Here is a 17568-nt window from a genome sequence, read left to right as displayed (position 1 = left end):
AAGGAAGTACATGCTGCATACAAAAGCTTTGCATGGATGTATAGCAGTGACTCATTTCATGAGCAGAGTGCAAGCAGATCTAGTGTGATCTGCAACATTAATTGAGTCTTGCCAACTTCACTTGGCACTATGTAATCATTGGCCTGACACCAGATCTGTAGATTAGCTGAGCCTTAGCATAGCTTATATTGTGGGCAAATCACCACAATTTGCATTTAATTTGACTACTTATTAAGAAATCTCACATAAGTACCGAAACAATAATTCAAACTTTATTGCATTTAGCAACTAAATATAACACCCCTCAATGAAGCAAGTGTAAGCATGCAATGCACCTTTCTATTACCCAATTAATGATGAAATCTGGCCAGGAGTTTAACCAATGATGGCCTGTCTCTGGAAGTTTCCAGAGTTTGGTCCTTCTGCGTGTTGTTCTTCAAAGTTCTGCAATTGTCTTGTGTTCTATTCTTATACAGATTTTCATCCTTTGGTCTCTGAGGTGATATATTGATGATCTTTTCAAAGTCTGTCCATTATTACAATCTGCAGCTTGCCTTCCAACCAAAAGTAACTTCTTTGTTTTTTTTACATTTGGCCTTAACTGTCTGTTTGACGACGCAGCTTTCCTGTGATTAACTCCTTAATTTCTTCTGCAGGACAATCAGTTATGCTTATAGTATAAAACATCCAGTTTATCAAGCAATCTTGTCTATGTAACCTCCACTTGCTTTCAATTCCTGTATATGTTTGTCCTTGTCCTTTAATAGTTTATTCCAGACAGTGTTATTACTGATCCTTTTTGAGTGTAACAGTTTATCTTTGTTGATTCATTCAATCCCATGAACAGTTATTAAAGTTCTGAAGTCTATAATATCACACTTGGGAGTAATTAAATCCGGTTTGAGTAGTGTACAAATTACAGTTCTGTCTTTATCACTGCTTTCATGATCCACGCACACTTTCAACAAAACTTGAAACACAGGAAGCACTAATTATCTTAGCAGCAAACATTGTAATTTATGTTATTGCAAAGGCACATTACATCTTTTTGGTAAATAGTCATTTTCAATTATTTTGGCTAAACATTACTTAATCTTTTGCATTCGCCTGTTTGTTGCAGTGAAGATAGTAAATAGACTCTTCAGCATCTGAAATAGCTGCATTGTGTGCAGCTGCAGAGATTAATAAATAGAAAGTCAGTGGAGCATGTGGAGAAAGCTGCATGAATAACAGGCAGTGTAGCTCATGAAGGTGTCGTGGGTTAAGTCTTGAAAAAATCAGAGGCGTAGACTTTCTCCAACAATGCTCCTCAGATACCAGTTCTTAGGACTACAACAACTGCAACATGAACTTCATTGTTCTCCAAAATAAATTGAAATTGCTGCTTCCTTTTGATGTATAATACAACACTTATAGGATTTAATGGCTTGAGGGTTTAATGATTTCATTATTGCTAACTTACTTAGCTTAGTTGTTCTTGTGTGTTTATTCATCAAGTGCTATTAATATATAGATAACTTTTATTTATAATTTTTTTCAATAGTGTTCTCCACTCTATTGACTGTTAGTCATTGCATCAAGGCAACAGCAAATCTGAGAAGCCTAATTAATGATGGTTGCAGTCTGTTTGTTTGGCCTTAGCATGGTGAACATGTGGGCCCAAATACGTGGGGCGGCATGGTGGCTCAGTGGTTATACTGCTGCCTCACAACACCAGGGATCCGGATTCAATTCCTGCCTCGGGCAACTGTCTGTGTGGAGTTTGCACGTTCTCCCCGTGTCTGCGTGGGTTTCCTCCAAGTGCTCCGCTTTCCTTCCACAGTTCAAAGATGTGCAGGTCAGGTGAATTGGCCATGCTAAATTTCCCATAGTGTTAGGTGCAGGGGTAAATGTAGGGGAATGGGTCTGGGTGGTTTGCTCTTCGGAGGGTCGGTATGGACTTGGTGAGCCGAAGGGCTTGTTTCCACACTGGAGGGAATCTAATCCAATCCTGATCAGGTGAGGGGGAAAGTTTAAAGGAGATGTACAAGTAAAGATTTTTACTTAGATGCCTGGAATGCTCTGAAAGGAGCAATGGTAAAAGCAGGTGCGATTGCAATGTTTAAGAGGCATTCAGACAGGCACATGAACAGACAAAGAATAGGGGGATATGATCCATGTACAGACAGGTGGGATTAGTTTAGAATGGCATCATGGTCAGCACAGACATGGTGGACCGTAGGGTTTATTCCTGCACTGTACTGCTCCATGTTATATGAATGGGAATGGATTCCAATCCTGATCAGCCATAAAAAAATCCACACTTACCTTCTGAAGAATTCTCATTGTGGACTCTGAGCTAAGTAAAGCAGTTTTAGTCCAGACCAGGAATCTATATGGCTGGTAGCCATATAGTGGATGAGTGTTGTAACCAGCGTGCCAAATTCAACATTCTGCCATGTTCCAGGTTTAAAAGGTTTTGAAACACTGTCACACCTACTGAGGAGTAAGTGCATGAGATCAGTGAGGGGTGAGAGTGGCAGCTGGGTTTAGGATACCGATTGGGTGACAAGTGGATGCAGGATTTAGGTGTGAGGTGTGTGAGGAATTGATGTGGCACTTGGCTGCGGAGTGAAGTGGCAGGAGGGTGAGGGGGTAGGATAGGGTTCCAAGTGGATGATAGGGTATGATGGCAGGTAAGTGGATCTGTACTTTGGATAAGTTGGAAGGGGTTAGGTTGAGAGGGGTGAAATTTTGAATTTGTTGGGACAGATCTGGTTGGAGTTCTAACTGGGAGGTGATAATGGGAGACTAGGGGGCAGTTGGGTGATTAGTGTTAGATGTATCGGGAGTTGGAACGTGTTGGTGTGGAGGTGGCGTAGGCTGTATGGAAGGCCTGGGGTTCTAGGGAGCCAGGTACTGAGGATGGAGCGGGGATTTCAGTTTGGTGTCTGGCAGGGAGTTGTTTGAACTGGGGAGGGTATAAATGCCTGGGAATGTGTGATCAGGTTAAGTGTAGTTGGGGTTGTCAATTCTGGGTTGGATGAAAGAGTCGGTGGTTAGATTGGGTGTGGTGGGAAGGATCAAGTCTTGGGTGTGCAGTTGCTATCAGTGTTGATTTAGAGGCATTGATTTAACAGTTACCCAAGGACAGGGACAAGAATCATAGGCTGTGGTCCTGTTCCCTACCTGGACCCTAGCCCCACCTGTGATTCTTAAACTAAATACAGTAGCTCCTCTTCCTGACCCAAGCACAGCAAGCCCCTGGGACCAGCTATTGGGTCCTGATGTACCAAAAAAAAGGGAAACAACTTCTCAAATCTACTTTGATAACTCAAGTTTCTCATCTCTGAAATCATTCAAGTAAACATCTCTTGCTGTCTCCAGAGCTCTTGTACTCTTTGTCCCTATTGGTAAAACAGATGATACCACATGCTTTAATAACTGCTCTCCCCACCTGTCCTGTCACCTTTTAACGACTTGTGCATATACACACACCCAGTTTTGTCTGCTCCTCCACATTCCTTAGGATAGGATCCTTTCTTTCATATTGTATGTCCAAGTTATTTCCACTAAAATATATCACCTCGCACATCTTTGTGTTGAGCTTTATCTGCCACCCATCTGCCCACTCCCCTAGCTTAGGAGAAAGTGAGGACTGCAGATGCTGGAGATCAGAGTCAAAATATGTGGCACTGGAAAAGCACAGCAAGTCAGGCAGCATCTGAGGAGCAGGCGAATCAATGTTTTGAAGAGCTTATGCTTGAAATGCTGACTCTTGGATGCTGGCTGACGTGCTGTGACTTTCCAGCACTTTACCTTTTCACTCCACTAGCTTGGCAATGGTCTTTTGAAGTGTTGACTGGCACAGATGTGATGGGCCACAGGCCTTTTTCACTGAATCCCTACTGTGTGGAAGCAGGCTATTTGGTCCATTGTGTCCACACCGACTTCCTGAAGAGCATCCCACCCAGTCCTTGTAACTCTGCATTTCCCATGGCTCATCACCAAGCCTCCACATCCCTGGACACCATGGACAATCCACCTCACCTGCACATCTTTGGACTGTGGGAGAAAACTGGAACACCCAGAGAAAACCTATCCAGACACAGGGCAAATGTGCAAATCCCGCATAGAGACTTGCCTGAGGGTGGAATTGAACCCAGGTCCCTGGTGCTGTGAGGCAGTAGTACTAATACTGAGCCATCCTGTGCAGTAGATCTCTGACTCTTAAGTTCTACATTACTTCTAAGTTTTGCATCATCTGCACACTTCGAAATTGTTCCCTGTACATATTCAATTGCAATCTGAGATTTGGTAATTAGGTATTTACTCATTGGAATTTAGAAGAATGAGGGGGGGAGGGATCTTATAGAAACATATAAATTTACGAAGGGAATAAATAAGACCGAAGCAGTGAAGTTGTTTCCATGGGTGGGTAGAAACACGGTAAGATGAATTGGCACAGCTGACTGTACAACGTTGTATACATCCTGTGTGCCTTGCAGAGGATCCATGCTTCCTGTCTTCAATCTTCATTCAAGTTTTCTCAATTTGTGATCACACTCTTGCATTAACATTTACCATTGTAGGTTGTTTTGTAAGCATTTCTCATTCAGCACATTGGCTGCTCACAGGAAACCTCTTCCATGTAACTATCTACAGTCTCTTTCAGTTCTGTTTGTATCTTGTTGTAATAGATTTTGAAAAAAAAATCAACACAATGATTTATTTCCAATATATGAATTTATTTATTTTCTGCCTCTTATTCAGTGATATAACTGCAACTTTTGTTTTTCAGTTATTGGAGTGCTTCAGGATTAACCCTTGGACTTACTCATCCAACTCTGAATGGTGGCTTCACCTGAAGGAGAAAATGAAAGACAATGAAGAAGAATCCAAGGTAAATTGGCAAAACTGTTGAATGATATATTTCTATTGCAAATGATTGTCTGAATTAATACAGTTCTGTATATTGATGGAAAGATGTGACTTGTGTCATTTATGCCATTCATTATGGTTAAATTTCTTAAACTACTACTAATTTAAATAAATTGTTCACAGCAGCCTGGGAGGATGTGATTAAAATGTCAGTTTTGATTGACATTTGAAACCTCATTTGTGTTTCTTCCTGGATCACAGAGTGAAGTGTTCCAACCAGCAGAAGGCTACATTTCTGAGGCGAGAAAGACTGATGGAAAATTCTAGCAGAAAGATTATGATCTATTTAAGATATGAGCTATGATTATTCAGTTTATTTTTAATTTGTGGGTTTGATTGACACTTTTACATTGAGTGTTAAGACGAGAATTGAAATATTTCACACATTTTCATTGACAGCTTAATTTCTATTTGCATGAAAGAATATTCTAGAGGTTATTACCAACTCTTCTTCAAGGAAAATAACATTGGCTGGAGAAGTAGTGACAATCTGTTAGCATTAAGAAACAAGTGGCTACAGGTGTGGCGGAAAGAAACAAGAGTGTAGAAAATTTTGAAATACGCTCAGAAATAAGAGAGGCACAGCAGGGTAATGATCACCTGAATAAAAAAATTATGTTTTCTATTTCTATTTTAGGGGGGCATGATAACTCAGTAGTTAACATCACAGTGCCACGGATCCAGGTTCAATTCCACCTTTGGGCGACTTTGTGTGGAATTTGCATGTTCTACCTGTGTCTGCATGGGTTTTCTCCCACAGTCCAAAGATGTGCAGGCTAGGTGGATTGGCCCTGGGAAATGTAGGGTTACGGGATAGGATAGCGGGGTGGCTCTGGGTGGGATGCTGTTTGGAGCGGTAGTGTAGACATGATGGGCCAAATGGCTTGCTTCCATACTGTAGGAATTCTATGACTCTGTGAATAGCTCTTTTTTGGAAATCAGCAATTATTGAAATTGTGAACCATTTTTTAAATGTCATTATAAATTAGTTTGCTACATTATTCTGTACTGGCCATTTTGGTAATCCACATGGGAAATCTAGTGCTTTCTACTGAGGGGTAGTTAAAAAGGTTATTACTCAGTAACTGCCCTGACTGGTAACTATATGCCATAAAAAAGAACACTTTAAACTACAGTAATGATCTAACCAATCGATAAAGAAGAAAAGCATTTATTTAGAAGAAGTCATCACTTGCTTCAGAAATGTTTATTTAAGTGAATCAAACAAAAGTGTTACTTGCAGTAAGATTGCCCAACTGGCGCTGAATAGTGAGCATTTAATTGAATCTCCATCATGTTTACTGAAATATCAAAGTCTGTGAAACCACACTTCTCGGGTAGAATGTTTGAGTTGTACTGCAGTTGGATGTGGTGGAGGGGGAGGAATGGGGTGTGGTATTGGTAGGCACGGATACAGGAGGCCTGGCGGATTGGGGCTGCCCAGTGAGGTGCTATTTGGTCCGGATGTTCCTAACTCTGGCCCGTTTTAAGTCGTGTCCGGTTTGGTGGGGTGACAGTTAACTTGGCTGCACGCCCACAAGCAGCCATTTAAAGGGCCAAGGTTTTGAGGCCAGCTGCAGTGTCCGGAGCTGAACTAATGCAAGGATTTGGTCAGGGCTGAGGGGAGCACTTTATACTGTATTTGAACCTCTCACCATACCTTCAGGAGCCAACATTCTGTGATCTCCATATCCATGGTCATAGGTCTCCCTATGGAGTGTCTTCCACCATAGTCATCACAGGTTGTGGCCAGTTTTGAAATTCATTTCAGTGTAACTCAGGTGATCTTCCGTTTTGGGGCAACAGATCACACTTTCTCTCTCGCACTCTCCCTCTCGCATTCTCCCTCTCACACTCTCCCTCTCGCACTCTCCCTCTTTGTCTCTCCATTCAACCCCTGACTGTGTGGCTCACTGTTCTCCTGACCCTCCAAGTTTGGTACCTGCTTGCCATGTTTAATTGACACCAGACAGCGGATGCAAGGGAACACCAGTGCCTATAACTTTCCCTTCAAATCACATACCAGTCCAACTTAAATGATATGGCAGTTGCTTGATTGTCACTGAGCCAATGCTGCCCATGACCTATGAATGAATAAAATATTTTGAACAGTGAGTCCATCTTTGGCCATGTCTGTCAATGTCACATCATTTCACCTGAAAACGAAAATTCACTCCTCAAAATCTTTTAGTATTTATTTCTATCAAGTGGAAGTACGGTCACATGCAGATCAGACTGGGTAGCAGGAGCAGGTCTTTTGCCTCGTAAATCTATTTGGATTTCAAGAGTGGTCCTGCTGCTTTAGTGTCATTTAAGTAGATGAGCTTTTTGGAATTGAGTCTCACAACTTTACGACTTCATGTTGGCTTTAATTTAATGACCTGTAGATTGTTGGATCAGTACAGTAGCCACCAACATTGTTACATCCTGTTCACCTCAATAGGCACTGAAACTTTAGTTTAACATTTTATCTGTAGGGCTGCACCCTTGGCAAGGGCAAACTCCTATCCCAAAGTATTATGATTTGGTATCATCTTAAATTATGCAATCATTTGTCAGTTTGGAGGATGAGTTTTGATCAGTGCACACAGACTATACTGGACCCTAAGAACACACTTGCTTCAACGTCTTATCTGAAGTGAGTTTCTAATAGAACAAGATGCTACCAATGATCATGAGTTTACACAGTCCTCAAAAGGCTCATGATGTAATATCTTAGCCATGGTAATAAGCGTCAGTTGGCTACTTGTCACCTTATATCAGAATAGATTATTACTTGACGAATCAAGATTTTCTGAATTCCAGGCTTTGGCTGCACAGAAAACCCTGCCCATGAATTATTACACTGTGTTCCACAACATCCAAGCAGTGCTACCAGAAGATTGTATTATAGTCAGCGAGGGTGCCAATACCATGGACATTGGACGTACAGTGTTGCAAAACTACCTGCCTAGGCACAGGTAATTATTCCCTTAGTAAATAAAGGGTCAAATTAATACTTAATAAGAAGAGCAGTTTTAGTTATTACCAATTGCTTTGTACTTCTGCAAAACTCTCGATATTTTGTCCAAGTCATTCAATGAAAGCTCCAGAGGAATCAATACTGGATAGAGCTGGGTGTGAGACCTCATTTCCTCACTCAGGAGGAAGTCTTGGCTCAGAGAGCTGCTGGCTAATCCGATTGAGGTTGGCAATCCCAGCAGCCCCACAGGAAGCAATGGCCAATGCTGGGACTACATCCCACAGGTGTAAGTGCTGGGAACCCTGGGACCAGGTAGGGAGAGGGATCTTAAAGTGGTGACAGCTGGAGACTCCTGGAGTTGGGTGGTGTCTCTGAAACAGCAAAAGCATGGGGAGCACTTGAAGGTGGGTGAGGGCCCAACTGTGAAATCTATTTCTACCATATGATCGATCGTTCTTTCTTTCTATCGTTTCCTTCCTTCCCTACTTTCTTCTTCTTTCCTTCCTTCTTCTTTCCTTCCTTCTTCTTTCCTTCCTTCTTCTTTCCTTCTTTCTTTTGTTCCTTTCTTCTTTCCTTCTTTCATTCTTTCTCATGTCAGAGTATTTATGTTACTGAAGTAACTATGTTGGCCAAATGGAATTTGATTCTCAAATGCTGTAGTCAATACAATGTCCTCATTTGGTTTAACGTTGTATTTGTGTTCCGAGTGAATTGATGTCACAAAAATAAATGGAATGATTGAATGGAGGGAGGGAGGGAGGGAGGAAGGAAGGAAGGAATAGATTTCTACCATTTGATCGTTTTGGATGTTTGTTGTGACATCAATTCACTCAGAAGCCAAATACGACGGTGAATCAAATTAAGATGTTGCCTTGACTACTGCATTTTGAGAATCAAATTCCATTTGGTTAACATAGTTACTTCAGTAATGTACCTATTCTGACACAAGAAAGAATGGAAGAATTTGATCATTCTGTCATTCTCTCTTTCTCCCATTCTTTCTATTGTTCTCTGTTCCATTCTTTCTGTTGTTCATTCTTTCTTTCTCTCTTTCATTCTTTTCTTCCTTTCTCATGTCAGTGTATTTATGTTACTGAAGTAACTATGTCAGCCAAATGGAATTTGACTCTCAAAACGCAGTAGTCAATGGAATGTCCTCATTTGATTCTCTGCGGTGTTTGTCTTCCAAGTGAATTGATGTCACAAAAATAAACAAAACGATCAAATGGTCAAAATATATTTCCACTATTTGATTGTTCTGTCATACTTTCTTTCTCCCTTTCTTTTTACAGTTCTCTCTTCCTTTCTATCATCCTTCCTTCCTTCCTCCTTTCCTTCCTTCAAGAGGAAGGTGCCTCTCTTCCTGTTCCCATTCATGGCCTACGCAGGAACCCTGCTGGGTTTCCCCCAACTTCCACAGAATTGTGGCCAGGCAGGACATTGCCGTTCAGTGGCTGAGGTCAGATGGCAGCCCTGAGCTGCAACATGACATTGGTGTCTGCTCCTGGAGTCAGTGCCACGTGTGGACCTTGAAGCTCTGTGCAGCCGACCAGTCTGGTGTTTAATAGCGGAATTAGGAAGCACATTTCCATTGAAAGGATGGTGGAAATGTGAATTGTGCAGAAGCCACTCCCACTAAAATGTGGCAGATATCAATTAATCATCTTAAATCTGATCTCAACAGAATTTTGCTGGACAAGGATAGATCAGTATATAAACCAAAGACAGGTAGACGGAGTAATGATGCATATCAACTGTACAGAGGAAACTCGATTATCCGAAGGACACAGGCGAGGAGTATTCCCTTTAGTTAATCGAATTCTGGATAATTGAATGCCGGATAACATAGTTTAGCCAAACATTGGGATCTTGCGATCTTGCTGGATAATCGAGATCCCTCTGTATTCCCAATGAATACCAGAACAGACGGGAAGCATCAATTGGCCATCTTCCATGTTTCCATTTTGTATTTTCTCAAACTGTGTTTATATTATTACAACTAAAATCTATAAAAGGTTCTCCCTGATGATCTTGTTTTAGATTGGATGCTGGCACCTTCGGCACCATGGGTGTAGGTCTAGGTTTTGCTGTAGCTGCAGCACTGATTGCCAAGGATGAGAGTCCCCGAAAGCGGGTTATCTGTATTGAAGGAGACAGTGCCTTTGGCTTTTCTGGCATGGAAGTGGAGACAATATGCAGGTAATGCAATAAACCTCTGAGGGTATGAAAGAATAGACCTTGTTATTGGTTTGTATGCTTCAGTACTGGAACTGAAAATGGAATTATTTTAACAAAAACAATATTCATTTTTACAGAGGAATCCTGATTATCCAGCATTTGATTAACTGAATTATGGATTTTCTGGACAAGATCACAACGTCCCGATGCTTAGCTAAACTGTGTTATACAGCATTTGATTACCTAAACATTCAATTATCCGAACAAAATACTCCCAGTCCATGTCATTTGGATAATCGAGGTTTCTCTGTATTTTGTAGATTTGACGGCTCTTTGACATCTTGTCAGTTCTTTGACAACTTTGATGGTTCCAATGTGGTCTTAGATTTTTACACATATTCATGTCAACTTTTAACAATCCCAAAGGGCATCTGACCTCCCTTCATTGAATACCTTACCTGTCCAAAAAGGCTTCTGATATGTCCCAAATGTCTCCGAAGAACATTTCTGAATGGGTGCTTTACCTCTGTGAAGGAATATCTTGGGTTTTGAACTGTACCCACAAAATTCTGACCTGCTCTGACCAACTCTAATGAGCACGCTTTGGATTTGAGGCAACTACCTCACCCAAAGCACCCAACAGTGGAGGCAGTAGTTTGTTGTATAAACAGCTACCTCTATCAATCAATGAAATGAACTTTAGAATCCTCTGCTCCTCAGTCCCTGAGGTGATAGACCTAGATTTTCATATGGGGTCAGTGACACAGAGATTGGAGAATAGATGTGGCATGATGAAAATTTGGATAATGATGACTTGGCATCAGAACAGCACTCACTATCCCTGATTGGAAGTGCTCAGCTCTATTAAGTGACAGGTTTTAGATCTTGTGTCAAGTCAGAAGATGATGACAAGGGAGTGAAAAGTGTGCAACAGCAGCTAGTGGAATATAGGAATGGTGGAGAAGGAATTGTTGGGAGAAGGTTCAGGCTGTGAGCCAGTAGCTCACAAGAAGGATTTGGGGACCTCTGTGCTGATTAACAATTCTATCCATCCAATCAAAAGAGCTTTTCCTCTGTAACCTCCCCAATTTATTGAACAGAATCAAGGACAAGACACAAATGTTTGTTTTATTGATTATAAGATCCAGGTAGATAATGCCCTGGCCCCATTCATCCCACATTGTCACTAGCAACACTCTTTTCCAGTTTTGTATAACTGGGAGCCATTGCAGAAAAATGAATCCTCTTTATTTCCTGGTCTTTCAGACTCAGATACTGAGGCTTTGTCCACTCTATAAACCAAGCTAAGATCAGGAGGAACCAAGAAATGATTTGAAATCTTAACACAACGAGACATGCCATATTTACCTACTGAGACTCGAGCAGCTTATGATTCTTAAAATAAATTTGCTTCCTTGTCTATTTTCCTATTATTTTGGAAAAACATTTTTTTGCTTATGTAACGCTCATTAAACGATTGAGGCAACCACAGGTAGTGAAGCACCAGTGATAGTGTTAACATTTTTTATTCAGATTGGTGAGCTGTTCACAGGATTTTGGAGACGATAATTTTAAATCAAAATATCAACCAGTTAATTGTGTACATCTGTAATTTTGTCAGTGCTGATGTTTGTAGATGGTTAGGTGCTTGGGTGGTCGTGTAATATTTACTATTGATAAAAATATAATTGTCCTGGCAATGCTATTTTTCAAGTTTTCTGAAGGTGGATCGCATACAATTATTCAGCGAAGTATACATATCTCAGTGACAGCACAGCTCCTCAGGCATGCATGAGCAACATCTATGTTCCGAAAGGTTAATTGCTTTCTAAAATTATACTCTGGCACTGTTTGAAAAGGAATTCCCTCACACCAGAAAGAGAAAGTGGCAGTGAAGGAATTGAGAGGAAAGCACGAACCACAAAATAGTGAAAGGAAGTCCAGAAATCCAGGGCTTAATTTTATCAGCCCTGTGAAGAAAAGGTTGGAGGTGGGATGCCAGCCAGGAAAATAGGGAAGAGCTGCATTGGGACAGATTGCCTCTTATTCCCGCGTCAATGGAGTTTTCCTGGCGCGGATTGGGACCAGACTTCTCTGTCTATTCCGTGGAGGTGGGCAACCAATTAAGATAATTAGGGCACCGTTCAAGGGCTGATTGCAACGGCGCAAGTGTGTGTGTGTCAGCTGTGGAGAGGGTTTCCCAGCCTCAAGCTGGTGATCTGTCAATGCCTCCTTTAAATCCCTGCTTTTGTACAGACCACAGCTGCAGTCACAGTTCTGAACAAGGGTCACTGCACTCGAAATGTTAACTCTGCTTTCTCTCCGCAGATGCTGCCAGACGTGCAAAGTTTCTCCTGCAATTTCTGTTTTTGTTTCAGATCTTCAGTATCTGCAGTTCTTTGTTTTGTATTATTGCAGTGCCTTCCACAATGATAGCTTGGCAGCTGCTGCCATTGTTAATCTGTCCTTGGAGAGCACCTCCATCATGTGATGTCCTTGCCATTTCACACCAACATCAGCAGTTTCCTAGTGGAGCTGCCGGCTGCCTACAACCTTGGTGGATATTCAGTTCTCCTGCCTGTGCAGTAGGTCCACTGTCCCATTTGGACAAAGCTCAGAGAGGCATTTTGTTAATTGGTCACTTCCACAAAGTTCACACAGGCAAGTGTGATCACCATCGACACATCATCAGAATCAGCATCCACATATAATCCTGATAGCAAGTTCACCCTCTCAAAATGGCTGCAAAAAGATATACTAAGTGCCAGCCTTAACATTTCTTGATAAAATGATCTGTCGTTTGTGCTTGGAGGAGGAAATGCTTGCAGATTGCATGTATTCATTAAGAATGTGCAAACTGAGATCTTGTGGTACTATTTGATCAAGATCTGGGCTGTTCTCCCAATGTTCAAATCAAAACAATCCCTCAACCATAACCTGGAATTGTTGCTTTGCTCCCTGTTAGACTTTGCTGTTTAGATATTCTCCATTTGGTTTCCCTACTTTACTGCAATGTCCTGAATTGGTTGTTGTGTACTTTGAAAGATCCTGTGCTCAAAAAAAGATGCTGTGTTAGTGCACTTTCAAAGGAGTGTTTCCAATGGCAGGTAAACTATTTCTAATTTAAACAAATATTGACTTTGACTCAAAGATGCCTTCAGCACGTTTTAACCAGCTTCCTTCTTAGGGAAGATAGTTTCACTGCCCTACTTAGTTTGGTGTGGTAACAGGTAACAATGAAACTCCCTACTATTATTTGTTTAATCTTTGTCAGATCAAGCTATCACTAGCAAGTCATCATTAGTTTTGAATGGTAAGCTTCCATATTCCTTAATAGATAAAACCTACAGAACAGAGAGTAAGATGAAAGACACATGGGACAATCAGTAAGACTTCTGTTTGAAAAGTCACATATATAAAGACTCTGTGCACAGGAGCTTACGGTAGCCTGTTATTATACTCCACATCATACAAACTCTCTGTGGTTTTACTCCAAGCCCAAGACTTGGATTCGGTTCCAATCAAGTCTTTTGCTGGATCTGGATCCCCACATTGGGGTGTGTGCTTTGATGTTCTAATTTATCCACCTTTCCTGCTACCTTCAGGGACTAGTATACGTGCAAGCTAAATTCCCTCTGATGTTTGGTGCTTCCCAAGATCCTACCATTCATTATGTATTTCCTTCTCTCATTTGTCCCATGTGCGTGTGACTATGATCTTCCTCTAAGCATTTTTTTAAATCTTAGGTACCGTTTGCCAATAGTGGTAATTGTTGTAAACAATAACGGAATTTACAGTGGAGTGGACGAGGACACATGGAAAGAGCTGGCAGAAGTAGGGGATGCTGCAATTGTGTAAGTAAAGAACCTTGTAATTCTCAATGTGTACGATAGAGTACAAAAGCTTCCTTTTGAATGTACAGAACTGTATCTGGAGCTGATTCCATTTCAGTAATATGTCCAAGTGGCTGCAAGATAATAAGCCAATTTTACACACATTCCCTAATGGCCAAGCTTGTCAAAGTTATGGAGACTGAGGTATATTTGTGCGCTTTGTACTGATTGTTGAATAAAAGGTATCATAACTTAGTATCAGGTATCAGATACTGGTGTGCTATCGGTCAGAACTTGATTAGGTTAGTTCATTTTACCCTTTACTGTTTTTGGAACATCTGGGTGGTGGGGTAAAAGGAAGAATTTTTTTCTAAATTAGTTATCTAAGCAGAATTTTTTCATTTGCTCATGTTCTTATTTTGTTCTAGTAATTTATTAGTCTGGATGCTTGTGTACAAATAGTATCAAATAATATTATAGTATCCATGCACACTCTGTAACACACTTTTTCCCTTGTGATGGATTTCTTTTCTTTAGTCGTATCCATTTGATGTACAAGAGAAAATGACCTGTGAAGTGGAAAATTCCAGGAACTGAGTGTACTAATGGTTGTTCGGTGACCACATTCAAATCAACCTACATACAAAAATGGTCTTGTTGCTAAGTTTTCAATAGGCCACTCAAAAACAATTCAAGGGTCTCCGAAGAGCAGTACAAACCTTAAGGTTGGATAGGAGTGCATGAGAGAGAGGCCAACAGAAGCAGGCTGTTCAGCTGGACTGCTCAGAAGATAACTAAACTGTACAGGTTCTGTGAGTTGGGGATTCAGAAAGAAGTCAAAGAATAGTTGGCTAGTTCTGTGTTTTAAGAATCAGGAAGGTGAAGGAATTGTATGAATAGACCTCAGGGAAAAAAAAATCCACAGACAATATTAGCTGGAAAAGCTGGAGTTGTATCTGTGAGTGAGCGGTAGAGAACAATTCCCAGAATGCACACGAATTTAAGCTCAGGAAAGAAGGGTGAAATACCAGAACATGAACAGTTGTTGAGACAATCTGTGATGGAGTACTTCATAAAGAGTTGCAAAACTTCAAAAAATAAATAATTGGAATCACTTGTCAAGTTTTAATGAGGTTTGAATGCCCAAAGGGTCATTAACATCATGTGGAACATTGCCAAAAGATCTGAGGGATCTGTCTTGTCTTTATTTGCTATTTGCTGAACTCTACAGGTTGCAGTGGTATAGTTTATTATTATCCATATTTACTTCAGGTTAATTCTAGATCTTAGAATATAAATTAGATGTATATTGTAGATTATGTTACGTTCTAACTTTGTGTAGACCAACATCAAGAAACTGAAAGCCCTACACATCCTGGTCCTACTTTGTGTGGTTAGATATTCCTGATCTATAGTCTATATTCCTGATTGTAACTGTCTTGACAAGAGGACATTGCAGGTGAATGGAGTAAGAAGGTAGTTAAGCCAAATAATTAAACAATTGAGACTAATTTTCTAAATGTCACTGAAGAATCACGGTCTGTCAGGACTTCACATAGTAAAAGGAGGCAGCAAGCAAGAGGGAGCTTCATGCTGGCTTCATTCAGCAGGGACTGTGGCTGGAACAACATGGACATTGATGAATGAAAGTAGAGGGGAGGATGAAGGTGCCAATACTGATGGACCATGTTCCGCTGGTGTTTCTGAGCACTGTAGCTTTAGCTCAAGAAATGAGCAGGGAAGGGATTGTTGATAAGGCATTTGCATTAGAGGCATTGAAAACTGGGAGGCTGCCTGACATGGACATCATTTGGACTGAGTTTGGTTGAGGCCCTGATGAGGAGTATGAGGAGAATCAAAGAGAGGAAAGGAGGACTTCAGCCCAGCAACAGGAGAACACTATCAGGCTGACAAAAGGGTCTACTTTGGGGTCAGCAGGTAAGAGAATATGGTAGAAGGATATATGAGCCATATCCTGAAAACAGGTCATCCATACAGAGTCCACTGTCTAAGGCCTAACTACCTGTAAATGTCCAAGCAACTCTGTCTCCATAGGTTCTTTTTTCCAGCGAGGCCATCACTGGTCTCTATGCCATCATGCAGGGCGAGTGTCCTCCATGGGAGGTGGTGACCATGTGGCACCTGAACGTTATCATGCCACTGAAAATCTAAACCTGTGGATTGTTTCAGGCATCAAGAGGAGGTTGGTGTGAGGTTTCACAATCTGAAGTTACATCATTGACGGGCCTGAGGTCCACTTCAAGAGGATCCACAGAGCAATTCAATCAGCCATCTAGCAGACCATAGAGGTTCTGAGGATGCAATTTCAGTGCTTTGATCAGTCCAATGGAACCCTTTAGAGTACTCCAGCAAGGGCCTCATGTATAAGACATAATGCACAGGGCAGAAGTAGACCATTCAGCTCCTGAAGTCTGCTCTGCCAATCAATTGGATCATAGTTGATCTGATAATCTTCAACTCCAAGGATGCCCTGAGGCATAGTACATTGGCGAGACCGAGTGGAGGCTATGGGAACGGATGAATGGACACCACGCAACAATCAACAGACAGGAGTGTTCCCTCCCAGTCGGGGAACACTTCAGTGGTCTTGGACATTCAGCCTCAGATCTTCAGGTGACTGTCCTCCAAGGAGGACTTCAGGGCAAGCAACAACGCAGAGTGGCTGATCAGAAGCTAATAGCAAAATTCGGTACCCATGGGATGGCCTTAACTGGGACCGTGGGTTCATGTCACATTACAGGTGACCCCACTGCACGATACACAAACACACGCTCGCGCGAGCACACACTCCTACATACTGTCACACCCACGCGGACCCATCCTCATACATAAGTTCTGTCTCATATGCACACACACACACCTCCCACACTTACACCAACACACCCACCATCTCAAACATACCCTATCACACTTACACTCACGCATATATACACACACACTCTATTACGTGCTCTCACACCCACGTGGACACACTCAATCTGTTGCTCCTATATGCGCACACATATAAGCTTATGGGGTGAATTTGTTTTTCAGCATTACATTTTATTTCCAAGTCATTCTGCACTTCCTCCCAACTTCCTCAACACTACCTGCCCCTCCACCTATCTTTGTGACATCTGCAAACTTAGCAACAGTGCCTTCAGTTCCTTTATCCAGATTGTTAATGTATAATGTGAATAGCTGTGGTCCCAATACGGACCCTTGCGGGACTCCACTAGTCATTGGCTGCCCTCCTGAAAAAGGTCTTTTTATCCCCACTGCCTTCTACCCATCAGCCAATCCTCTATCCATGCCAGGATCTTGCTCCTAATACAATCGGCTCTTATTTAGCAGCCTCCTGTGCAGCATCTTGTCAAAAGCCTTCTGGAAATCCAAATAGATCACGTCCACTGCCTCTCAGTCAAAATGACAGCATACAGAGCGACTGGAGTTTCCACTGACTACAATGTGAGCTACAGCTGATGCTGCAAGAGCAGCAGGTGCTGGACCGTAACGACAGTAAACTATTGAGGGAGTTCACATTCCTGATCACAGAACAAGACCCACATTGTTAATGAGAGTCTTGATTCATCTATTTTCATAAAAAAACAATTATTTGATATCAATGATTCCTTTTGGACTGGGATATCAGCGGGTGTTTGTGCAACAAACTTT

The 17568-nt window shown here is 41.6% G+C and overlaps 1 protein-coding gene across 2 annotated transcripts in view; it reads left to right on the top strand.

The window, feature by feature from the left end:
- hacl1 (2-hydroxyacyl-CoA lyase 1) overlaps positions 1–17568 on the top strand; it is a 107777-nt gene that overhangs the window by 77516 nt on the left and 12693 nt on the right. For both annotated transcript variants that reach the window (XM_043690167.2, XM_087987258.1), the window contains exons 12-15: positions 4781–4882; positions 7726–7880; positions 9923–10081; positions 13807–13914. In XM_043690167.2, coding sequence (XP_043546102.2) covers positions 4781–4882; positions 7726–7880; positions 9923–10081; positions 13807–13914 — 524 coding nt within the window. The remainder of the gene's footprint in view (positions 1–4780; positions 4883–7725; positions 7881–9922; positions 10082–13806; positions 13915–17568) is intronic.

This window comes from Chiloscyllium plagiosum, unplaced genomic scaffold (assembly GCF_037043375.1).
Source record: "Chiloscyllium plagiosum isolate Xiang-an unplaced genomic scaffold, Cpla_swu_hap1 HiC_scaffold_5, whole genome shotgun sequence".
NCBI lineage: Eukaryota > Metazoa > Chordata > Chondrichthyes > Orectolobiformes > Hemiscylliidae > Chiloscyllium > Chiloscyllium plagiosum.
The sequence above is the reverse complement of the archived record's forward strand: the minus strand, read 5'-3'. Positions and strand labels throughout refer to the sequence as shown.